This window comes from Panulirus ornatus, chromosome 55, assembly GCF_036320965.1.
Source record: "Panulirus ornatus isolate Po-2019 chromosome 55, ASM3632096v1, whole genome shotgun sequence".
NCBI lineage: Eukaryota > Metazoa > Arthropoda > Malacostraca > Decapoda > Palinuridae > Panulirus > Panulirus ornatus.
Window position 1 is genome coordinate 23,960,293 of NC_092278.1, and position 26,352 is coordinate 23,986,644.

Consider the following 26,352-nt stretch of genomic DNA (forward strand, 5'->3'; position numbering starts at 1 on the left):
GTGGGGAGTTTCAATATTCACATGTTACTTGTATGCAATATTGGTAATTATATGATGGATATAACATTTAATAACTCATGCCTTTTTTCATAACCAATTACTTTTTCCGCTCCATTGTGGTATCATTGGGATCAGAGACACAACAGCCTCACTTTGTACACATCCTTTCTCATGGTGTACTATGACTGCTTCATGTCTTGATTTTGCCATTTTAGAGCACATCATCCCCTGTATACCATGCCACATCTACTCAAATTATTGTATCCCGTATGTGACTCGCCCTCAAGACTTTTAAGACCCTGATGTCTGAGAGCCTCGTTCATTCCATCCTTCCATCTCCTTTGCCTGCCATTTTTGTAAAGTTTGCTTGTAGGTAGGTACTATACTTCCCCTTCCTCTCCAGTTCTGACATGTAAATCTTAGTCAATCAGTCTTTGCTCTTATTCTCCATTTATCCAAACCATTTCAGCACACCATGGTCAGCCCTCTCAGTCATACTGCTGTTACTGCAACACGTCTATTTTACTCTGTTACACTTTACATAGTCAGGCCACCTCACACCATGAATTGAACTTGGGCATTTTATTTCCAACTCATCTTCCTTGTTCTGCTCTTTTGCACTCATTGCCCAAGACTCCCATCCATGCAACAGTGTCAGGGCTATTATACCTTCATATTAATTTATGTAATTAAGTAACCCCAGGAACCCTTTTGTAGGGCTCTTATCTTTAAGGCTGCACAATCAGTATCAGAGAATTGACCTAATCTGCCCACTTCCCATTCAATTTAGTAACTGCCAGAACATTAAGGTTCCTCTCTTCAAACATGATATCTATTTCTCCTGTCTCATCCATGCACATTCAGACAGACCAGCCTGAGTTTTCAAGGAGGAGTTGTTGTTCAGCTTTTTCTTGTTCTTGTTTTTTGGAAAGTGATGGTACAAGGAGAGGAGAGGTTTCCATCCTCCTTCTGCCTCTCTTAGTCACCTCATACAATATATGGAACTTAAGTTTTCCTACTACCTTATCTCTAAGGATAAACGAAATTGTGATATAGGGTAAAGAATCATGCAAATTATGTGATATTAAGTGTTATGTAGGATATGGAGAGAAATTTTATGTTAATGGATTGATTTAAACAATCCCATTGTATCTGGGGCAAATAGAAACAAAAGGAACCAGGGACAAGGAGGGAAATTTTTTTTTTTTTTTTTTTTTTTTTTTTTTTATACTTTGTCGCTGTCTCCCGCGTTTGCGAGGTAGCGCGAGGAAACAGACGAAAGAAATGGCCCAACCCCCATACACACGTACATACACACGTCCACACACGCAAATATACATACCTACACAGCTTTCCATGGTTTACCCCAGACGCTTCACATGCCTTGATTCAATCCACTGACAGCACGTCAACCCCTGTATACCACATCGCTCCAATTCACTCTATTCCTTGCCCTCCTTTCACCCTCCTGCATGTTCAGGCCCCGATCACACAAAATCTTTTTCACTCCATCTTTCCACCTCCAATTTGGTCTCCCTCTTCTCCTCGTTCCCTCCACCTCCGACACATATATCCTCTTGGTCAATCTTTCCTCACTCATTCTCTCCATGTGCCCAAACCATTTCAAAACACCCTCTTCTGCTCTCTCAACCACGCTCTTTTTATTTCCACACATCTCTCTTACCCTTACGTTACTTACTCGATCAAACCACCTCACACCACACATTGTCCTCAAACATCTCATTTCCAGCACATCCATCCTCCTGCGCACAACTCTATCCATAGCCCACGCCTCGCAACCATACAACATTGTTGGAACCACTATTCCTTCAAACATACCCATTTTTGCTTTCCGAGATAATGTTCTCGACTTCCACACATTTTTCAAGGCTCCCAAAATTTTCGCCCCCTCCCCCACCCTATGATCCACTTCCGCTTCCATGGTTCCATCCGCTGACAGATCCACTCCCAGATATCTAAAACACTTCACTTCCTCCAGTTTTTCTCCATTCAAACTCACCTCCCAATTGACTTGACCCTCAACCCTACTGTACCTAATAACCTTGCTCTTATTCACATTTACTCTTAACTTTCTTCTTCCACACACTTTACCAAACTCAGTCACCAGCTTCTGCAGTTTCTCACATGAATCAGCCACCAGCGCTGTATCATCAGCGAACAACAACTGACTCACTTCCCAAGCTCTCTCATCCCCAACAGACTTCATACTTGCCCCTCTTTCCAAAACTCTTGCATTTACCTCCCTAACAACCCCATCCATAAACAAATTAAACAACCATGGAGACATCACACACCCCTGCCGCAAACCTACATTCACTGAGAACCAATCACTTTCCTCTCTTCCTACACGTACACATGCCTTACATCCTCGATAAAAACTTTTCACTGCTTCTAACAACTTGCCTCCCACACCATATATTCTTAATACCTTCCACAGAGCATCTCTATCAACTCTATCATATGCCTTCTCCAGATCCATAAATGCTACATACAAATCCATTTGCTTTTCTAAGTATTTCTCACATACATTCTTCAAAGCAAACACCTGATCCACACATCCTCTACCACTTCTGAAACCGCACTGCTCTTCCCCAATCTGATGCTCTGTACATGCCTTCACCCTCTCAATCAATACCCTCCCATATAGTTTACCAGGAATACTCAACAAACTTATACCTCTGTAATTTGAGCACTCACTCTTATCCCCTTTGCCTTTGTACAATGGCACTATGCACGCATTCCGCCAATCCTCAGGCACCTCACCATGAGTCATACATACATTAAATAACCTTACCAACCAGTCAACAATACAGTCACCCCCTTTTTTAATAAATTCCACTGCAATACCATCCAAACCTGCTGCCTTGCCGGCTTTCATCTTCCGCAAAGCTTTTACTACCTCTTCTCTGTTTACCAAATCATTTTCCCTAACCCTCTCACTTTGCACACCACCTCGACCAAAACACCCTATATCTGCCACTCTGTCATCAGACACATTCAACAAACCTTCAAAATACTCATTCCATCTCCTTCTCACATCACCACTACTTGTTATCACCTCCCCATTTACGCCCTTCACTGAAGTTCCCATTTGCTCCCTTGTCTTACGCACCCTATTTACCTCCTTCCAGAACATCTTTTTATTCTCCCTAAAATTTACTGATAGTCTCTCACCCCAACTCTCATTTGCCCTTTTTTTCACCTCTTGCACCTTTCTCTTGACCTCCTGTCTCTTTCTTTTATACTTCTCCCCCTCAATTGCATTTTTTCCCTGCAAAAATCGTCCAAATGCCTCTCTCTTCTCTTTCACTAATACTCTTACTTCTTCATCCCACCACTCACTACCCTTTCTAAACAGCCCACCTCCCACTCTTCTCATGCCACAAGCATCTTTTGCGCAATCCATCACTGATTCCCTAAATACATCCCATTCCTCCCCCACTCCCCTTACTTCCATTGTTCTCACCTTTTTCCATTCTGTACACAGTCTCTCCTGGTACTTCCCCACACAGGTCTCCTTCCCAAGCTCACTTACTCTCACCACCTTCTTCACCCCAACATTCACTCCTCTTTTCTGAAAACCCATACTAATCTTCACCTTAGCCTCCACAAGATAATGATCAGACATCCCTCCAGTTGCACCTCTCAGCACATTAATATGACAAAAATTCTTTTTTTGTCACTGCTTTTAAAAGTACAATGTATACAAATGTAAATTTGGATATTACACATAAGATGAAATGTAGGGAGTTGGATGCTTGCTAAATGCCAGGATAAGGGCAGAATGAGTGCAAGGACCAACTGAAAAGCACAGAACACTACCATCAAGAATTCAAACATATGTTTCAATTTGGTGGGAATCCTAAATGCAAGGGCATTTGGATTTTGGATGTTCTCAGACTAAAAATGTTTGAACATATCTGCCGACATAAGAAAAATAAAGCGAAAGTAATTCTAAATATGTACTAAGGATATTTAGATATCATATTTAACATGAGTATTTTGAATGAAATTTGATTATTTGGTTAATGTCTTTTTAACAAGTAAATGATCAAGTGTATTGAGTGTTATAAGGGAGGTTAATGTTTATCACATTGTCTGGCAGGTTGTCTAGTCTACCCTTAATATGCAGCATTGTGCCTAATATTTAGTTCTTACAAGACTATGTTGTTTTATGTTTTCATGAGAATCAGAGTTTTGGGTTTATATGTATGTCATATAAAGAAATTTTTGCTTTATTTTTTGCTCAGTTCTGTCATAGTGTATGTAACTATGTAACTGATTTCCATCGGAGAGATTGGGTTCATGAAACCTCAAAGCCTCTACATAGCCTATACATATGTATTCTCAAGATGTGTAATATAATACTGTAAAGTGCAAGTTTTTTTTTTCACACTAACCAGAACAGCTCATATTATTTCATTCTCCTTGCAAAACTGTGTCATCCTGTAAAACTTAAATCAGCGTTCACCATTCCACTTGCATGTACAAAATGCTTTCCGTACACAATTCTACAATTTTCTGAAATGATTATTATTACTTACCCTGCCATTTTCCCCTCTCCATACATGCCACATCCTTCCCATTCAACAATAAAATATTTTACCAAAAATGTTTCAAATCAGTAGCAAGCATATTGTATCCTGCCAAGAAAATGAATGTTACTAGCATGTAAGGGTGTTAGTCATCATGCATCTGTTAACTTATTACACTGACTACAACTGGGGATGAAAAGACAGGAGCCCCTTTTAATAGTATAGATTATTCAGAAATAGAAAAATTTCCCATCTGCACAGAATGTTATGAAAGTTTGAGTGATGTGAAAGGCTGGATGCTCTTGATCCATTCCATATATATGAGAATGAAGCTAAAACTAATAGGTGAATGGATAGATATTGTCCTTAATAGATACTCAAACAAACACTTCATCACAATTTTTGCTTAGACTACACAGAACTTCAACATTTGTTAAAGTTCTGTGGTACTAACTTTGTTATATTTTGCTTGCAATTAATGCATTGTTCTTTGGTTTTCAACTTTTGAAGTTTTGGAAATAAGGGAACTTCATTGGATCAAAAATTATGTAAATGAAAAGGAACACAGGACACGTCAGAAATCCCCTTTCAAGTTGGATTGTATTATACTGTAGTATCCCACAAGGTTTGGATGGTATTGAAGTGGAATTTATTAAAAAAGGGGGTGACTATCTTGCTGACTGGTTGGTAAGGATATTTAATGTATGTATAGTTTGTGGTGAAGTGCCTGAGGATTGGTTGAATGCATGCATAGTGCCATTGTACAAAGGCAAAGGGGATAAAGGTGAGTGCTCAAATTACAGAGGTATAAGTTTGTTGAGTATTCCTGGGAAATTATATGGGAGGGTATTGATTGAGAGGGTAAAGGCATGTACAGAGCATCAGATTGGGGAAGAGCAGTTTGGTTTCAGAAGTGGTAGATAATGTGTGGATCAGAAGTTTGCTTTGAAGAATGTATGTGAGAAATACTTGGAAAAACAGATGGATTTGTATGCAGCATTTATGGATCTGGGGAAGGCATATGATAGGGTTGATAGAGATGCTTTGTGGAAAGTATTAAGAGTATATGGTGCAGGAGGTAAGCTGCTAGAAGCAGTGAAAAGCTTTTATTGAGGATGTAAGGCATGTGTGCAAGTAGAAAGAGAGGAAAGTGATTGGTTCTCAGTGAAAGTCAGTTTGCGGCAGGGGTGCGTGATGTTGTCTCCTTGATTGTTTAATTTGTTTATGGATGGGGTTGTTAGGGATGTGAATGCAAGAGTTTTAGAGAGAGGGGCAAGTATGCAGTCTGTTGTGGATATATATAACATATATGAGGAAAGAGCACTGTGGTTTCAGAAGTGGTAGAGGATGTGTGGATCAGGTGTTTGCTTTGAAGAATGTATGTGAGAAATACTTAGAAAAGCAAATGGATTTGTATGTAGCATTTATGGATCTGGAGAAGGCATATGATAGAGTTGATAGAGATGCTCTGTGGAAGGTATTAAGAATATATGGTGTGGGAGGCAAGTTGTTAGAAGCAGTGAAAAGTTTTTATCGAGGATGTAAGGCATGTGTACGTGTAGGAAGAGAGGAAAGTGATTGGTTCTCAGTGAATATAGGTTTGCGGCAGGGGTGTGTGATGTCTCCATGGTTGTTTAATTTGTTTATGGATGGGGTTGTTAGGGAGGTGAATGCAAGAGTTTTGGAAAGAGGGGCAAGTATGAAGTCTGTTGGGGATGAGAGAGCTTGGGAAGTGAGTCAGTTGTTGTTCGCTGATGATACAGCGCTGGTGGCTGATTCAGGTGAGAAACTGCAGAAGCTGGTGACTGAGTTTGGTAAAGTGTGTGAAAGAAGAAAGTTAAGAGTAAATGTGAATAAGAGCAAGGTTATTAGGTACAGTAGGGTTGAGGGTCAAGTCAATTGGGAGGTGAGTTTGAATGGAGAAAAACTGGAAGAAGTGAAGTGTTTTAGATATCTGGGAGTGGATCTGGCAGCGGATGGAACCATGGAAGCGGAAGTGGATCATAGGGTGGGGGAGGGGGCGAAAATTCTGGGGGCCTTGAAGAATGTGTGGAAGTCGAGAACATCATCTCGGAAAGCAAAAATGGGTATGTTTGAAGGAATAGTGGTTCCAACAATGTTGTATGGTTGCAAGACGTGGGCTATGGATAGAGTTGTGCGCAGGAGGATGGAGTGTGCTGGAAATGAGATGTTTGAGGACAATATGTGGTGTGAGGTGGTTTGATCAAGTAAGTAACGTAAGGGTAAGAGAGATGTGTGGAAATAAAAAGAGCGTGGTTGAGAGAGCAGAAGAGGGTGTTTTGAAATGGTTCGGGCACATGGAGAGAATGAGTGAGGAAAGATTGACCAAGAGGATATATGTCAGAGGTGGAGGGAACGAGAAATGGGAGACCAAATTGGAGGTGGAAAGATGGAGTGAAAAAGATTTTGAGTGATCGGGGCCTGAACATGCAGGAGGGTGAAAGGTGTGCAAGGAATAGAGTGAATTGGAACGATGTGGTACACCGGGGGTCGACGTGCCTTCAATGGATTGAACCAGGGCATGTGAAGTGTCTGGGGTAAACTATGGAAAGTTCTGTGGGGCCTGGATGTGGAAAGGAAGCTGTGGTTTCTGTGCATTATTACATGACAGCTAGAGATTGAATGTGAACGAATGTGGCCTTTGTTGTCTGTTCCTAGCGCTACCTCGCACACATGAGGGGGGACGGGGTTGTTATTCCATGTGTGGCGAGGTGGCAATGGGAATAAATAAATAAAGGCAGACAGTATGAATTATGTACATGTGTATATATGTATATGTATGTGGGTGTATATATATGTGTACATTGAGAGGTATAGGTATGTATATTTGCGTGTGTGGACGTGTATGTATATTCATGTGTAGTGGGGTGGGTTGGGCCATTCTTTCGTCTGTTTCCTTGCGCTACCTCGCTAACGCGGGAGACAGCGACAAAGCAAAATAAATATATATATAGTGAATTGGAGCGATGTGGTATACCGGGGTTGACGTGCTGTCAGTGGATTGAATCAGGGCATGTGAAGCGTCTGGGGTAAACCATGGAAAGCTGTGTAGGTATGTATATTTGCGTGTGTGGACGTATGTATATACATGTGTATGGGGGTGGGTTGGGCCATTTCTTTCGTCTGTTTCCTTGCGCTACCTCGCAAACGCGGGAGACAGCGACAAAGCAAAAAAAAAAAAAAAAAAAAAAATATATATATATATATATATATATATATATATATATATATATTGACATTATAGCTATCTATATTACTGAAAGAGCAGTCTTTTATTTCTTTTGTCTCTAAATCCGTCTTTGATGATTATAATTTCCCCTCATACTTAGTATCTCAATCACTAATCCTATCTCTTATGGAATTTCACATAGCAAGACGCACCATCTCGAGCAAGGCCGACTGACCGCTGCGTACCAGCCTTATTGGGTTCATATTCATATTTTGGAGAACAGTGCCTATGATCTTGCATCTTTCAATCTTAAAAAATACATTCTTATATGATTAATATAAGGTCATTCTTCTGAAGAAAAAGAGACACGGGGACTACTAGGTACTTATTTTTAGATTTTTTATTCTGGCAAAAACTGATCGTCCTCAGGTGGATGTAAAGTTTAGAAAAAACACAAACTGGCAACAGATGTTAATACGGTGAGATGAATGAAGGATTATCAATCGTGTTTAGATAATGTAAGCATTGGAGGTTTTCTTTGATATTAGAATGCTGTTAAAGCTAGAAAATGTAAGGTTTTTAGAATTAATTCTTTTTTGTAACCCGTTGCTAATCAAACGAAGTAACACAATGATCATGATGTTGCCACTGAGATTGCATAATTTTCTGCCTTTGGATGTGAATGTGAGTTCTTTTCAGTGCATCATCATACATTGTAGCGTACGTATTCTGAACATCATCGTGCTTGTGTTTGAATGGCTTAACCGGTAATATTGATGGTGCGTTTGGTCAAGGTCGTTTGCTGCTTGAGCAGCATATAAATTTTAGCGTTAGGTAAAAGGCAGGTATTCGCCACTTAAGTAATTCCCTTAGTAATAGAACTCTCTTCATTGCATTTATCTTTGAATTCTGACTAATTATGATATGCAACACATGTATAGATTTTGCTTGGTATTGAAAGAGGTGCGGAGAGTATGGTTTTGGATCAGTATATTCTATAGTGTTTATATTGTTAACCAATCATGAAAATCACCACTTTGTTGGCAAGAATGGTTTTAATGTTAATTTTGCCGACCAGTTGGTAAAGTAACCTTTGGCTCAACAGTGCTAGCTAGTCGGTATCAGTGAAACTATTTTGCCGATTAGCGGGTGCTACTAGGTCAAACGCTGTTTTGTCAAGTAGTGTAACCCACTTGAAACCCACTGATGCCAACTTGGCAAAATAGCACCAGACCCACCTGTGCCAACTAGTTGGTATAACAACGATCATCCACGAATGTTGAATGGTGAGAAATGGAGTAATGGGTGAAGCTAATGCATTTATACCAACAAGTCAGTACAAGTGGATCAAGATTGCTTTGACAGCTAGTTGAGGTAATAGCCCAGTCAACAAAATTTCTTATAAGATGGCATAAGTAAAGCATAATTGGGTCAGACAGTCGGTGTTTTGTCAGCATAGTTTACTTTCTTTTGTTGCACCATTTAAGAACTCCATTTATTGGCATTTCTTTAAGAGTATGAGTTTGCAAATATAGATTCATACATATACAGTACAATATAGTGAGTGACATAGAAAGTGAAGAAATTGTTAAAGATCTAGGAGTTATCGTGTGGGAAATGTAAATTCAAAGAGCACCTGGCACTGTATTTAATCTCAAATGTATAACTATTACTGATACAGATTTTCTTTACTGAGAGGAACCATGGAATTGGAAAAAAAAGTTTTTTTTGGATCCATCACCCAAAAAAAATCCACAGTAAAGATAGGATGATAAGGTAATATGAAAGGAAAATTGAGTTTGGTCTTTAAAAACCATTGTTTGGCTGGATAACAAGAAAAACACGTAGTTGTTTGTATGACTTTTTACCTTTTATTGATATCATTAGCTTATGTAAATAAGCCTTAATATTATATGGTAGTGTTAAATTTGTTTATTATTTATATACATGTTAACAATGAATACTTATTTTCAGGTAAAAAAGTAAACAACCTTTAGAAGGTGATGTCTTTGCTGCAGTGGGTGATAAGAGGAGTGCCTCTAAGAGGGTCATTAGGAATTGTGGGTCAAAGACAAACAGTTTCATTCCTCCATCTCACTCGCCTGACTTACTGTGTCTCAGGTTTCAGAACTACATCGGGTCTCTGTAGATGCAAGAAACATGGCATCACATCAGATCCTCACTTGTGTTGTGTTAATCAGTGGAACTGTTTTAGTAGTGTCACAAGGGCTTTGAAAATAGATTATAATGAAAAACATCAGCAAAGAACACATCCCATAATCTGTGTGAATAAATCCAGTAGTACCTCTGATTCTACCTTCCCAGACTCGAAAAATTCTGTAAATGTTAAAAAGGAAGAACCAGATATCTTAAAAACAGATTTATCTTTGGACTATGGGCCAAATCCAACTTTTTCCCAAAGATTAGTACAAAGTGCACCCAAGACTTTACGTGCATACCTCCAGTTAATGCGTCTTGACCGCCCTATTGGGTCTTGGCTTCTATTTTGGCCATGTGGTTGGAGTATTTCTATGGCAGCACCCCCAGGAAGTCTACCAGACCTTAAGACTTTGACCCTTTTTGCACTTGGGGCTGTTGTCATGCGTGGAGCTGGTTGCACCATTAATGACATGTGGGACAAGGATTATGATGGAAAGGTAAGCTGTCTCAGAAGCTTTGTTTTGTCTTCAATTATTTCTCATGCAACCTAACATCTTAACTGCCAGCAGACATACCCCTCATTTGATTTCTTGATTCAGTTTTATTATGCTCATGGACTGCCCCATTAGAATGCTTAAGTGATCATCCTCTTCATATTATTGGCTTAGTTGACTTATTTTGTCAGTGAAAATTTTAGATCTTTATCATAATATCTTTTCTTGCTTCACTTTGTGGATATCATCCATTTTTACCTTGATGTTAGTATTATGTGATTTTTAAAATTAAGTAGGTGGTGTTATTTCTGGTTGGTTTGTGTATAACTTGTATTACATTGAATCTTTCACATATGAGCATTAGCATATTCAACAACGCTTTCATCTGCTACTGCAATTTTCTCTGATTTTTACTCATACATGCATCCATGATCTGTTGTACTCTTTTCCCATTCTGCAGAGTAAAATCAAAGGTACAAGACAATATTATTGTTGGAACTAGCTTGTGTGCATTCATCAATATCTCTTCAATTTCTATTAGTACATCATTGAATTTTACCATCTTAGGTGGTCGTATGAAATTATGCTAATTGTGTTTGAGTTTGGTGTATTTACTGTGACCGATTCACAGCTGGGAGAGACCAAGAAGGAGATAGAAGGATGTAGTGAAAGATTTGAGGTGTCAGGGACTGAACATTCAGTAGGGTGAGAGGTCTGCATGGGCTACAACAAATTGGAGCATTTAAACATACAGGAGGGAGACATGCTCTCAGTAGGCTGAACCAGAGCATGTGAAATGATAAAGAGAAAGCATAGAATGGTCTGTGGGGCTTGACTGTGAATGGTGGCCTCTGGTTTCTTTGCATTATACTGAACAGTTAGGACAGTTAGAGAATGGGGACTGTAGTGTGTCTGTTCTTAAAGCAGGAAATGTGAACAAAAGTTCTAATATTTGCTCATAGTTAGCTTGCCTGTACACAGTTGCCTTTAGGTGAAGCTTTTACAAGTTGGATATAATTTTGAATCCCAAGTTCATCTTGTAAATAGATTCCTACCACTTATAAACATGTATCACAGCATCTATAGATTCTATGTAGGCCTTAATGCAAAGATGATGAATATTCATTATTCTTCACTTCCCTCATGACTGTGGCATCATTTATAAACATACTTTGGTATGTGTCCAGTCCTCCTGACAAGTCATTTACTGAGACCAAGAAGAGCAATGGTCCCAAGACTGCTAATACCCCCAACCAATTTCATGAAGGTTCCTCTGAAATGTTCTTTTGTTCCCATCCAGTGTGATAAAAAAAATTGTTGTCTGGAAAGAGAGCTTCTTTCCCACTGTCTTATGTGGTACAGTGTCATACACTTCCTTAAAAGCCCAGAGTCAAGCCATCTGAGCTCTGTCACTCATGGCAGTCTTAAGATAATTTTCATGTATGACCTCCTTTTCCATACTGATTTTCTTTTAGGTAGTTTTTCCTTTACTACAAAAAATTATCCATATTCTGAGTGCATGTCTGTATATTCAGAACACTTTCTTAGTAAGTTCTTTTACTATTCTTTGTGTATTTTTACATATTTCTCATTTCCTTTTAATTATGCACTTTTGGAGTGTTGATGATACATTGTTTGTCTTATTCCCTAACACCTTTTTTCCATGTTGACTATAATTTCTGCCAACTTTGGTTATCTGTGAACATTTCATTCCTTAACCCTATGAATATTCAAAGGCTGACTATCATTGAAATGTGCAGTTTAAGGCAAAATTAGAAAAGTATATTTTGACATTACTTATTCCTTTTTTAGCAGAACATAAAATGCATCATTGTGAATTAATGAAATGAAACCATGATGTTTTTGGTAGAGCTTGCTACCCTGCATTGCTGTAACATTATTGAGTTTTAATTGAATGCATTTTTTGTGTTTGCAGGTGGCAAGAACAGCAGGTCGACCTCTGGCAAGTGGTGCCCTATCTATGTTTGATGCTCTAGTTTTCTTGGGTACACAGCTTAGCTTGGGTTGTTTGGTACTCCTGCAGCTCAACTGGTATGCTGTATTACTTGGGGCAAGTTCACTAGGTAAGCCCTTTTATTTGCTAATATCTCATATCATGCTGGAGCAGTTTTATAATTGTATTATGTTACAATGCTTAATGACATACAAAGTAAATAAAAAAGATAGTTGAAAAAAAGGATGTGTTAGGGTGAGTGGTGAACTGTTAGAAAAAGTTGGTAAATTTACATAATAGGGTTCAATTCTATGCAAACATGGCACAAACAATGGAGACATAAGGAGGTACTTTTATAAGGGAGGAAAGGTGATAAGATCATCATAGAGAATAATGATAAAAAGAATTTGACAATGGCAAAAGGACCAAGGGACAGCATGATCCTTTTGACCTTGTGAGACATAGACATGGAGTACAGGTGCAGGATTCGATCTGCTGAAATGGGTTATCTGAGAGGAGTTGGTAGTATTAGCAAATAGAATAGAGTTAGTTTGGACCTCCATGGTGCAGCAGTTAGAGTTTTTGACTGTGATGCATCCATGGGTTACCCAGGGTCAAGCACACAGGTTCAAATCCTAGTTATGGCATTCGGTCCACACTCAACCCAGCTGTTCATTCACCCATAGAGATGGGCTTGATTAAAGCCTTAGTTGCCTGTGCTGTCTCAGCTAACACAAAAAAGCAATGCTGAAATGGATAGATTTTGGATGGTAGAGAGCTCCATGGGTTATGGTGTCCCAAAGTGTGTCAAGGAAAGTGAAGAGCATTCATGGTGATAGATTGATAAAGAAGTATACTATACAAGCAAGGTGAAAGGAAATTTAGTAAGTAGAAGACTTCTGGCATCTTGGGAAGGGAGCGTCAAGGAATATATTGGAAAGAGAACCTTAGAAAGTGTGAGGAATTTGAGAATGCGAGGGAGGTGTAAATGTTTATATAAGTGGGATACTTTTCTGCCTTGTATTCCTTGGAAACAAGGTGTGAAAGAGATAGATAGATGTATTTGAAGGTATTGAATTTAGGTGAAGTTGGGATGGAGGTGCAAGAAGTAAGGTGTTGGATTATGTGTTTAGGGGTATCCGATAGAGAAATATCCATATCTAAAATAATAGCTGTGTTTGGAAGTAATGCCAACTCTGGTCACATAATTGGGATATTGTGATATTTTTATACTTTTTGTGTTTTTTACCCCTTTAATGAGATAGTGGTATGAACAAGCAAAAGAACAGTATCATTTACTCACATCCACACTCTATCTATCATATATAATTCATTGAAGCTAGAGCCTACCATCCACAGCCAAACTCCACAGACCATTTTGTGGTTCCCCTTGACCACTTTGTACACCCTGGTTCAGCTTTAACAGCACATCACCCCCCCACCCCCATATGTGTATCATGTCATTCCAATTTCTGCCATCCCAGGCCTTGACACCTCAAAGCCTCTTTCAGTCCATTCATTCTCTTTCTAGTCATCCCTTCATCTTGTTCCTTCCATTTGTCTCATAGATTTGTGATGTTAACCCTTTTAGTGCACACTTATTTTTTATTGCCCACTCCTAATGCATAAGAAATATAAAGACCATCAATTTTTTGATGAACTTTGAGTTAATTATTCCTTGTTAAACCAAAAACACACCATTTAAGAGATAGGTCAGTAGGAAGTACTCAGAAAAATTGTATCTTTTATTTTATTTAGGATTAGGTGTACCAAAAAATATCATGAATATTTTTCTTTTCATATGCATAAAAAATGAAGCAAACCTAGTTTGGGAACAGGCACATTATTCACCAGACTGAGTAATTTTGAGTATGTGGAAAAATGGTAAAAGTTTTATTTATTAGTAGAAAAAATAATGCCATTTTTTCTCCTTTTTTTTTTATCTTGTGAATTAAGAATTAAGCATTCCTTTTTCCCAGAATTGTCTGCATCTGCTGAAGCATATGCTTTGTATATCCTTTCACCTGTATGATTTCATCTTGGACCTCGTATTTACTTCTTTATCTCCCTCAAATCTATTTGTGTCATTTTTCTTATATCATTTCCCAAGCTGCTTATGCTTAGAAACATGTCATTTTTCTCTAAGTCATTCTTTCTGCATCCTAAGATAGATTTCTTTTGTCATTTTCTGTCTTCCCTTAAATTTTTTATCATTATGTATTGTCACAATTCTTCAATAAAAACTACTTAGCTGTGTAGACTATTTTATCATCATTGCAGCCCAGTCATTTTTCACTTGAGGATTAAAATAATCTGTTTTGTCATTGTTCACACATGTAAGCTACTTGTTTACTCTCCCAGAAGTCTTGTGTCTTTATTCCATTATGTTATGTCCTGAATTCAACTAGTGTATTGTAAAAGTGTACCCTTTTAATTTGGAAAGTTCTTCATCATCTCTTCCCCAGCTTGATATCACAGTGTAACTCGATCTCATTCAAATGCACTTGCCACTCTGAGCAGGAATTTTTTTTCTAAAATTTTCAGGTTGAATAGAGTACATTTTTTTTGTTAAGTGACATTTGAGTTGATAATTGCAAGACATTCATGAAATGTTTTGGCTTATTAGGTCTGGTTGTGCTGTATCCCCTAATGAAGCGTGTGACATACTGGCCACAACTCATGCTGGGGTTCACCTTCAACTGGGGAGCTCTGTTGGGTTGGGCAGCAGTCCATGGTTCATGTGACTGGTCTGTGTGTCTGCCACTCTACACAGCAGGCATAGCATGGACTCTAATATATGATACAATATATGCACATCAGGTATTTGAACAATAATTTTTGTCTTTGATTGTTGTACTGTAATCATCTGGATCATTTATCAGTCAACACATTGCCTTTTGGAACATTAATTTTCTCAGTCTATTTTCAATTGTAGCTCCTCATTGCTGATATATCTTTCTTCCTTACCCATTTTTTGTAATTATTGAACCAACCTTATCCTTGTGAGTACTTTTTTTTTTACAAGTTAGGACTTGGGTAAATATCACTCTGGGAATTTTGAAAAAAAAAATTAATTACTATATTTTTTAAAGTTTTAAGATTTGTCATTGAAGCCTCATCTTAGAATCCTCAAGCTTTACAGTGGAGTTCCCCAGGGGGCAGTTCCTTCTTCCAACCTCTTCCGTCTCTTCTTGTAGGTTTGAATGGAGCAAACCTGGAGAAAATTGAATGTTTCAAATACCAGGCAGCATTTGGAACCATGGAACTTCATTGTCTATGGATAAATGAAAAAACTACATAGAAGCCATGGAATGCATTCTGGTGGTGGTGGTTGAGGTTGTAGGTCAAGACAAAATTCATAGCTTTCTTGATGATGTAGTTGACTTGTAAGCCAGGGTTGTTCATTGGGCCTGTGCATTTCTTTTGGTAGAGTAGGCAAAGGAAGGCATCTACACCTTCATCAGGTCCACTTTCATGTTTGAAGTTCTACCTGAAAACACTAAGTAGCTGGAACATAGTGCACAGTTGGATGAGTTTATTAGGCTTATGCTCATCATGGAAGGATGACTTTCGTTCACCCAGCTGTATATAGGTACCTGGTCCATGAAAGTGGAGGATCAAAGGTAGTGAGAAGAAATACCAAATGCATTTTTACCTTTTATTCCATATGTTATGAAACTTATGTACTTAACCACACCAGATATTGATTCAGGAAAAAGTATCCTATCATTCATTTTTCCTTGTTATCCTTTTCATTTCTTCATATTCATTTCTCTTGAACATGTATTTCAGACAGTTCTGCTTCAGTTTAATGAAATAATTTTTATTTATTGCTTGTTTGATATGACAGTCCCATACTTTTAGTTAAATCTTCCATGAACTTGAGATTGACATTTCCTTTTTCTTGGCCATTTACTGATCCATGAAATTATACTTTTCTTCAGTCTTTCATTATTTCAACTTTTATATTTTTGTGTGCGAATCTTGCTAGAACACAGAATGAATGTGGGACATCATGTCAGTTCCTGTGTGTGTGTTATATCTCTGTCTTTGGACATGATCTTGTTAGCACAGTATCTCAAGGACAAATTGTAATAGAAACTTGGTACGTATGTCTTATTTACCCCTATAAAGGTAACAAACTGATTTTGGAGACTGTAGTTGTACAAAGTTATGTATTAAATAAGAAAAGCATATATTTTGCAAGTGTTTTAACTCAGAAGTGCTGAATGATGGGAAGTTTGAATTTATTGCATATGTGTTTTAGTCTGAAATGGCTTGGACATTTGGAGAGGATGACAAAGAGGGTATACAGGTCAGAAGTAGAGGGAACAAAGAAAAGGGTAAAGCAAAGGAAGAGGTGGAAGGATTAAGCAAAAGATGCTTTGAAGGTTCGGGGCCTGAACATATGGAGAGTGTGAAGCATGCCAGAGATTGAACAAACTGGAGCATTGTGGTATTCAGGGGACATCACTCTGTCAGTGAACTGAATCTGGGCATATCAAATGGTTACAGGAAATCACAGAAAGGCCTCTGGGGCATTGTTGGGGATGTTAGTCTCTGTTTTCATTGCATTACACACAAGAGCTAGGTAGCAGATGTGAGCAAAAGAGGCCATTTCTGTGTCTGTTCTTGGTGCTACCTCACTGATGAAGGAAATGTTGAACATGTATTTAGATAGACAAATATCATGACATATTTTTTATAGATTAATGGACTCATTTTTTTATCCTTATTTTCAACTTGTGGCTGGACAGTAGGCAATGGAAGTGACTTGTTCAGTCCTTAAGGCATATTTTATGATTTTCCAAAATTCATTAATTGCAAGTAGTTGCTAACTGTTTCATCAACATAGTCACCAAACTAGCATGAAGAATTCTTCAACAAGAATTTTGGATGTTTTGTGAGCACCATTCCTTTGTGAAATCTGGGAAATTGTGAACATAATGCTGCAGGTAGATACACTGAAAAGTGTATACTATGAAGAGTTGTCTCTCCAAGAAGACCCCAAATATTATGAATTACCATTTTGTAATTTGAATTTTGTTTAACAATAACAGTTGGTTAATTTTGCTCTCCTGTTAGACAAATCCTCTATATTAAACAATAATTCAAGATATTCTCCTTTCTTACAGGACAAATATGATGATGCAATTATTGGTGTCAAGTCCACAGCATTGAAATTTGGTGATGCAACTTGGAAATGGCTCGGCAGTTTTGGGATAATGATGATTTCCAGTTTATTACTCACAGGATATAATGCTCATTTAGCATGGCCCTACTACTTAGCTGTAGCAGCTGCTGCAGCTCGCATAGGAAACCAGGTAGCTTTCAACATCTAAATAATTGTATTCATATCCATATATTCCTTTCTCCTGTTAAAGGTTGGCTTCTTTTTCAGTAGGAAGTATTAGCATAGTACATGGCTTCCTTACCATGACTAACTATTATTACTGCTCATACCATAATACATATACTGCCTCATTATAGGCTGTCATCCTTTTTATGGCAATAGGTTAGCATCTTATATGGTTTCCTTACCTTGACATTAACCATCATTGCTCATATTTTCAAACTTGATAATCATATTTTAGTTTATGTAGGATGTGAGCAGCATACTGAATATTTCCTTATCCTTATACTTTAATGCTATTCTGACATTTACCAGTAGGCAGTTTTTCTACTCTTCCATTTTCTTAATATGGGACCCTGGTGACACATTGGGATGATGTCAACTTATGTCAACTTTTAAGTCCTTTTCACTCAGCCTTCTGAAGCTTATTTTGTTGTTGATAATTTTCATTTTGAGACCTTCATTCACAATTCCCCATCCTCAGTGCTTTACATTCACTTGTGTTTTATTTCATAACCATGTCTCCTTGTAAACTGATGCAATCCATCTAGCTCATTTCATTCATGACCTTTGTGTCATCTGCAAACATATTCAGGTAGGAGTCCATACCTTCAGACAAGTCATTCACATAGATCAGGAAAAGCAATATTCCCAGTACAGAACCTTGTGGCATTCCATTGGTGACCTCCACCCATGTTGAGAAGGTTTCTCTTAACATTCATATTATTTTACCCAACACTGAGATACTTTTCTGTCTGTTGAAAGAGTCTTCCTTTTATTTCCACCTATTGATTCAGTTTCTTAATAAAATAAGGCTTTCATGCAGTAAGTTATCAAATGCATTTTAACAATCCAGGTACGAACAACCCACCCTGTCTTCTCCTCCTCTGATACACACTTACCATCTCCCACGTTAGTGATGTGTGTTCCTTCTTTTAGAGAATTAAAAAAACGGGAGGGGAGGATTTCCATTCCCCGCTCCCTCCCCTTTTAGTCGCCTTTTACGACACGCAGGGAGTATGTGGGAAGTATTCTTTCTCCCCTATCCCCAGGGAGGAAATTCTGTCTTCTATGTATGTATGTATATATATATATATGTGTATATATATGTATATATATATTTTTTTTTTTTTTTTTTTTTTTTTATACTTTGTCGCTGTCTCCCGCGTTTGCGAGGTAGCGCGAGGAAACAGACGAAAGAAATGGCCCAACCCCCATACACACGTACATACACACGTCCACACACGCAAATATACATACCTACACAGCTTTCCATGGTTTACCCCAGACGCTTCACATGCCTTGATTCAATCCACTGACAGCACGTCAACCCCTGTATACCACATCGCTCCAATTCACTCTATTCCTTGCCCTCCTTTCACCCTCCTGCATGTTCAGGCCCCGATCACACAAAATCTTTTTCACTCCATCTTTCCACCTCCAATTTGGTCTCCCTCTTCTCCTCGTTCCCTCCACCTCCGACACATATATCCTCTTGGTCAATCTTTCCTCACTCATTCTCTCCATGTGCCCAAACCATTTCAAAACACCCTCTTCTGCTCTCTCAACCACGCTCTTTTTATTTCCACACATCTCTCTTACCCTTACGTTACTTACTCGATCAAACCACCTCACACCACACATTGTCCTCAAACATCTCATTTCCAGCACAGGGGCAAGTATGAAGTCTGTTGGGGATGAGAGAGCTTGGGAAGTGAGTCAGTTGTTGTTCGCTGATGATACAGCGCTGGTGGCTGATTCATGTGAGAAACTGCAGAAGCTGGTGACTGAGTTTGGTAAAGTGTGTGGAAGAAGAAAGTTAAGAGTAAATGTGAATAAGAGCAAGGTTATTAGGTACAGTAGGGTTGAGGGTCAAGTCAATTGGGAGGTGAGTTTGAATGGAGAAAAACTGGAGGAAGTGAAGTGTTTTAGATATCTGGGAGTGGATCTGTCAGCGGATGGAACCATGGAAGCGGAAGTGGATCATAGGGTGGGGGAGGGGGCGAAAATTTTGGGAGCCTTGAAAAATGTGTGGAAGTCGAGAACATTATCTCGGAAAGCAAAAATGGGTATGTTTGAAGGAATAGTGGTTCCAACAATGTTGTATGGTTGCGAGGCGTGGGCTATGGATAGAGTTGTGTATATATATATATATGTACATATACAGAAAAGAAGAGAGAATGTTGGGGTGAAGAGAGTGGTGAGAGTAAGTGAACTTAGGAAGGAGACTTGTGTGAGGAAGTACCAGGAGAGGCTGAGTACAGAATGGAAAAAGGTGAGAACAAAGGACATAAGGGGAGTGGGGGTTGGAATGGAATATATTCAGGGAAGCAGTGATGGCTTGTGCAAAAGATGCTTGTGGCATGAGAAACATGGGAGGTGGGCAGATTAGAAAGGGTAGTGAGTGGTGGGATGAAGAAGTAAGATTATTAGTGAAAGAGAAGAGAGAGGCATTTGGGATGATTTTTGCAGGGAAATAATGCAAATGACTGGGAGATGTATAAAAGAAAGAGGCAGGAGGTCAAGAGAAAGGTGCAAGAGGTGAAAAAGAGGGCAAATGAGAGTTGGGGTGAGAGAGTATCATTAAATTTTAGGGAGAATAAAAAGATGTTTTGGAAAGAGGTAAATAAAATGCATAAGACAAGGGAACAAAGGGAACTTCAGTGAAGGGGGCTAATGGGGAGGTGATAACAAGTAGTGGTAATGTGAGAATGAGATGGAGTGAGTATTTTGAAGGTTTGTTGAATGTGTTTGATGATAGAGTGGCAAATATAGGGTGTTTTGGTCGAGGTGGTGTGCAAAGTGAGAGGGTTAGGGAGAAAGCCAGCAAGGCAGTGGGTTTGGATGGATTGCAATGGAATTTATTAAAAAAGGGGGTGACTGTATTGTTGACTGGTTGGTAAGGTTATTTAATGTATGTATGACTCATGGTGAGGTGCCTGAGGATTGGCGGAATGCTTGCATAGTGCCATTGTACAAAGGCAAAGAGGATAAAAGTGAGTGCTCAAATTACAGAGGTATAAGTTTGTTGAGTATTCCTGGGAAATTATATGGGAGGGTATTGATTGAGAGGGTGAAGGCACGTACAGAGCATCAAATTGGGGAAGAGCAGTGTGGTTTCAGAAATGGTAGAGGATGTGTGGATCAGGTGTTTGCTTTGAAGAATGTATGTGAGAAATACTTAGAAAAGCAAATGGATTTGTATGTAGCATTTATGGATCTGGAGAAGGCATATGATAAGAGTTGATAGAGATGCTCTGTGGAAGGTATTAAGAGTATATGGAGTGGGGGCAAGATGTTAGAGGCAGTGAAAACTTTTTATCAAGGATGTAAGGCATGTGTACATGTAGGAAGAGAGGAAAGTGATTGGTTCTCAGTGAATGTTGGTTTGTGGCAGGAGTGTGTGATGTCTCCATGGTGGTTTAATTTGTTTATGGATGGGTTTGTTAGGGAGGTGAATGCAAGAGTTTTGGAAAGAGGGGCAAGTATGCAGTCTGTTGTGGATGAGAGCTTGGGAAGTGAGTCAGTTGTTGTTCGCTGATGATACAGCGCTGGTGGCTGATTCATGTGAGAAACTGCAAAAGCTGGTGACTGAGTTTGGTAAAGTGTGTGAAAGAAGAAAGTTAAGAGTAAATGTGAATAAGAGCAAGGTTATTAGGGATAGTAGGGTTGAGCGACAAGTCACTTGGGAGGTAAGTTTGAATGGAGAAAAACTGGAGGAAGTGAAGTGTTTTAGATATCTGGGAGTGGATTTGGCAGCGGATGGAACCATGGAAGCGGAAGCGAATCATAGGGTGGGGGAGGGGGCAAAAGTTCTGGGAGCGTTGAAGAATGTGTGGAAGTCGAGAACATTATCTCAGAAAGCAAAAATGGGTATGTTTGAAGGGATCGTGGTTCCGTCAATGTTATATGGTTGCAAGGCATAGGCTATAGATAGAGTTGTGTGGAGGAAGGTGGATGTGCTGGAAATGAGATGTTTGAGGACAATATGAGATGTGAGGTGGTTTGATTGAGTAAGTAATAATAGGGTGAGAGAGAGGTGTGGTAATAAAATGGGGGTGGTTGAGAGAGCAGAAGAGGGTGTTTTGAAATGGTTCGGTCACATGGAGAGAATGAGTGAGGAAAGATTGACCAAGAGGATATATGTGTCAGAGAGGAGGGAACGAGGAGAAGTGGGAGACCAAATTGGAGGGGGAAGAATGGAGTGAAAACGATTCTGAGCAATTGGGGCCTGAACATGCAGAATGGTGAAATGCGTGCAAAGAATAGAATGGTTTGGAATGATGTGGTTTACTTCGGGTCAACATGTTGTCAATGGACTGAACTAGGGCATGTGAAGTATCCGGAATAAACCATGGAGAGGCCTGTGGGACCTGGATAGGGAGCTGTGGTTTTGGTGCATTACACAACAGCTTGAGAATGAGTGTGAGTGGATATAGCCTTTTTTCGTGTTTCCTGTGAGGTGGGATGGTACCGAGAATGAAGACAAACAAGCATGAATATGTATATATGTATATGAATATCCCTGGGGATAGGGGAGAAAGAATACTTCCCACGTATTCCCTGCGTGTCGTAGAAGGTGACTAAAAGGGGAGGGAGCAGGGGGCTGGAAATCCTCCCCTCTTATTATTTTTTTTTAATTTTCCAAAAGAAGGAATAGAGAAGGGGGCCAGGTGAGGATATTCCCTTAAAGGCCCAGTTCTCTGTTCTTAATGCTACCTCGCTAACGCGGGAAATGGCGAATAGTTTGAAAGAAAGAAAGATTTTGTTAAAACTAAGCTCACTCTCTCTTAGAAATCTAAATGATTCATTACACATGACCTTTCCCAGAAATCAAGCTTTCCCTCATATAGTTTATTTCTTTTCTGCAGGAAGTTGTCCATTTGTGTTCTAATTATCTTTAACAGTACCTTGCTGACTAAACTAGTCTTGGAGACCAGTATATAGTTCAGTGCCTCCTTCCAGTCTCCTTTCTTGTTGATAGGTATGATGTTTGCTTATTTCCACCTCCATGGCACTTTGACTTTTTCCAGCAACATCTTGAAAAATAATTAAAATATATCAACTGATATGTCAGTTGTATCTACACAAACCTTTAGCTTGTAAGTTGAAATTTCATCGAAACTATGAACCTTATGAATGTCAAGACCCTTTAGTATTCTCTAGATGTCTTTCTTGATAAATCAGTCCTTTTAAAAACCTTCATCCCATTCTAAGTCATTTCTTGATATCTCAGTTCCTTTTAAAACCTCCTTCCCATTCTATTTCATTTGTAGTTAGGGCTATAGTGTCTTCTTATGTGGTAACATTTTTGAAACTGCCATTAAGTTTCTTGTGTGCATAAAATAGTTTTATTACATATAAATGATACAGAAATATTATAGTAGAATGCTTTAATGTGATTAGAAAAGGTTCTGCTTGTCCCAGTCAAATACAGATGTTATGTAGTATGTCTGCTTATAACCTTAGTTTTTAATGCTGCAGGGAGCTTTTCCAGTTTTGTTCTGATGCTAATTTAAACATTTGAAGCAGTGTGACACATTTCAAAGCTTATACTGATATAAGGTGATTGTTAACAGGTAATGACTCTGGACATCAACAGTCCAGGGGACTGTGGGCAGAAGTTCAGAGCAAACCGTCACCTAGGACTCCTTCTGTTTGCAGGTATTATAGGAGGAACACTACTGAAAACCAGAGAGAACAGTACTTGCATGAAGGATTTGAAAAGATCATTCTCTGACCTGTAATATATTCCATGGAACTACTACATAGAAAGTTTTTGATAAGAGATATCACTTTTGACAGATTAATAGGTTTCAGATTTGGTACTTGTTCTCATTTTTTTGAAATAGCAACTCATCACTTTATTGCAAGTGGCACACACTTCAGAATTGTTGTATCTAGTCATCACATTTTGGTGCCATGAAACTCTAACAAACATGGGACATGTGAAAATATTTATGTTTGTAAATAAAGATTGTCAGTATTGTATACAATTCCGTTTTATTTTTGCATTTAATCATACATGCATAATCATTAAGCTTTTTCACAATTTTTGTGAAAATATTTAACTTTTGATGTAGATAATAGAGTTCATCTATAAAAGTAACAGCAGTTTCAAAAGAACGGTTCATGTAATTCTTATCAAACATTGTGATCTTGAGCACCAAAAGCAAATGGTGCCTATGTTATCACTAGCAGAAGGTACCTCCATCAGTGATACTGCCCGTGCCAAAAGAAATTACTTCTGAGAGTGCTGCCACACTTAGCTCAACTATATACTCTTCATTTTGGTAGATACAGGTGTAAGTGGGTGCTCTGCTTCTAATAATTGTACTTGCACATATTGAGCTCCTCCTCCCATGATTCTCAGTTCCAGCATCTAGATATAGAGTGAGATTCTCACAATCTTAAAACAATACCATACACTTCTCAAATATTTTAGTGTCATTCTGCCACAAGTGCTCAAGTGTTCCATATACCTTGAAAAAAGGTCTGTTGTTCTCATGTATGTTATGATCACTGTGGCCTTAACTACCTGGATTCATGAAGTGATAGATGAAGGACTTGCAGAGATGGGTGACATTGCATAACATCATTTCATGTAGATTTAAGCAGGTTGAAAGACAAGCAGCCAAATGCTTTGAACCAGTTTTAGCTTCAAGCATTGTACCAAAAGAAACAATGATGGATACAATGAAAAGCAACCCAATTGCATTACAAACGAATCACTCGAGAGAGAGAATTAATCTGGATGTGGAAACAGCAGAAGCAGGTTGCTTACTGGCAGGCTTCAATGCTCACCTATTCAGTACCTTGGTACTCTTGGTAGTATATCTACCTTGATGTTCCTCAAGATCTAACCTTACAATGAATCTGAGCAGATCAGTTTTTATTAACCATTATGAGGCTACTAATTACATGTGCAGCATAAAATGCAATTTCGAGCACTTTTTGAGACAGGCCTAATAAATCATGCAATGATTCCCCATTAAAAGCATACTAAACAGTCTTTCGTGACATGAAGGCAGGAGCATAATCACAGAACAGAATAGCAAATATGGACAGATCAAAACATCAAAACAGTTCCTTGCCCAGATCCACAATCATTTGGGCAAATGGTTAGGTAGGCGATGGTTCCAGACAGGGTATGTTAGAGAAGTCCGCCACGTACTCCCCAGAAGAGTTATCATTCTCAACGCAGCCGTTAAGTAAGAAAGGTCAACCACTGGGACATCCAAGTCAGTCAAAACTAGGCAAATCTTTGCCATATAAATCCATGATATGCCATAACCTAAGCTAAAACACGTTATCTGGCGAAGCTTTATTATGAGTACACTCATCAAAGTATTTCACACTCCAAAGGAGTCTTCATTTCCCTGTCACTGAAAGAAGCATATCTTTGAGCAATAGGAGTCTTTAGTAAAAGCTCTGACGCGGGAAACAAAGATTAGTACAATAAATAAATAGATATACGCATCACGCGTTTCATTTTTAACGTAGTGAGGACGTATTTGGTCTTTCTTTATCTTGAATCATCTGCATGATCTTGGTATTCTAACTGTTATAAATTTTCGGAGAAACATATTGATAACTTATGAAGTGAACCGAGAGAAATAAGCGGTAACTAATGAGCAATAAAGGAAACAATGTATTCTAGCAGTAGATGTTCCTATGTGTCCTGCCACTGTCCACACTGAAGTTGCCAGTCAATGTTTTTGTGCTGCGGCTAAGGATGTTTGTTGTATATATTACTCATATATATAGGTAACTAAATATTTGTTGTCGTATATGTGATTCTTTTTGGCTAGTTTTTACAGTAAGGACTTGTATGTTCAAATCTGTGGAATGTTTATTTACTCTTTTGAATCCATTGTTTTCGTTAAAACGTAAGTTTTACTACTATTGAGTCGATAATTTTAAACTAGTTTATGTCATGTAAAGTTTGTAATGGCTAGACACAATCGTTACATTGAATAATTGATTCAGTATTTCAAGAACTGAATGTTTATTGATTGATATGGATTTCACGTGTGTAGTTTAACTAGCCTAACATTACAGTAAAGCTTGCCTGTTGTTACCTCAGCGGAAGTGTATGCTTCTGGCATTCTTTCTGTGGTGTACATATGGGCATATACTATCCTACTGTGGGTGTAAATAAGATGTCTAGAGGATGGAAATGTGAGGATAAAGTTTAGGGACACCACAGAAATGGTGTCCCTTAACTAAGGAATTTTACCAGAATTTAGGAGGCTTGCAGTAGTATCGGTGAAATACACATGCAGTACGGTAGGGACTCAGTTGAGTAATGTGTTTATGTTAGCAGGTTTAGGGTAGGCTAGGTTTAGTTTTGTAGAGTATACTGTTACATTACATTATTAATGGCATTACGTCGTTGGGATGTTGATCGAGAAGCAAAATTAGGATAATTAATTCAGAAAAGTAATACACTGCTGATATGAATATTGATTTCAGTACTTGAGGTTTTTTCATACTACAGGCATTCCCCATTGATCTTATTACAATCTTGTCAGATTTCATTCAATTCTAACCTTTAGGGATGCTGTTATTGTGGTGCCCTTAAAGTGGAGTTGTACCATATCTCGAAGTACTGCATGCTTATCTAGGATAGTACTTTGTTCATC

The 26,352-nt window shown here is 38.6% G+C and overlaps 2 protein-coding genes across 8 annotated transcripts in view; both read left to right on the forward strand.

Annotated features, from left to right (window-relative positions):
* The first annotated feature begins 8,125 nt into the window (after positions 1-8,125).
* Coq2 (ubiquinone biosynthesis protein COQ2, mitochondrial) lies at positions 8,126-23,703 on the forward strand. Of its 5 annotated transcripts, none has more exons than XM_071693177.1 (6): positions 8,126-8,225; positions 9,721-10,403; positions 12,337-12,484; positions 14,981-15,174; positions 17,490-17,678; positions 23,287-23,703. In XM_071693177.1, exons 2-6 carry the CDS (start codon positions 9,750-9,752, stop codon positions 23,452-23,454), a joined length of 1,353 nt encoding a protein of 450 aa, XP_071549278.1. In that variant the 5' UTR covers positions 8,126-8,225; positions 9,721-9,749; the 3' UTR covers positions 23,455-23,703. The 5 variants fall into 5 exon arrangements, with proteins under 5 accessions (XP_071549278.1, XP_071549276.1, XP_071549280.1 ...); XM_071693175.1 differs by having other exon boundaries at positions 8,168-8,264; XM_071693179.1 differs by lacking the exon at positions 8,126-8,225 and adding an exon at positions 8,420-8,466.
* A 1,631-nt stretch (positions 23,704-25,334) lies between these two features.
* Positions 25,335-26,352, forward strand: part of Sf3b3 (splicing factor 3b subunit 3) — a 66,513-nt gene continuing 65,495 nt past the window's right edge. The window contains exon 1 of one of the 3 annotated variants that reach the window (XM_071693172.1): positions 25,335-25,474. The gene's annotated coding sequence lies outside the window, so the exon portion shown is untranslated. Of the gene's footprint in view, positions 25,475-25,576; positions 25,597-25,858; positions 25,997-26,352 lie in introns of those variants that run through there. The other 2 variants (XM_071693174.1, XM_071693173.1) reach the window with 2 other exon arrangements.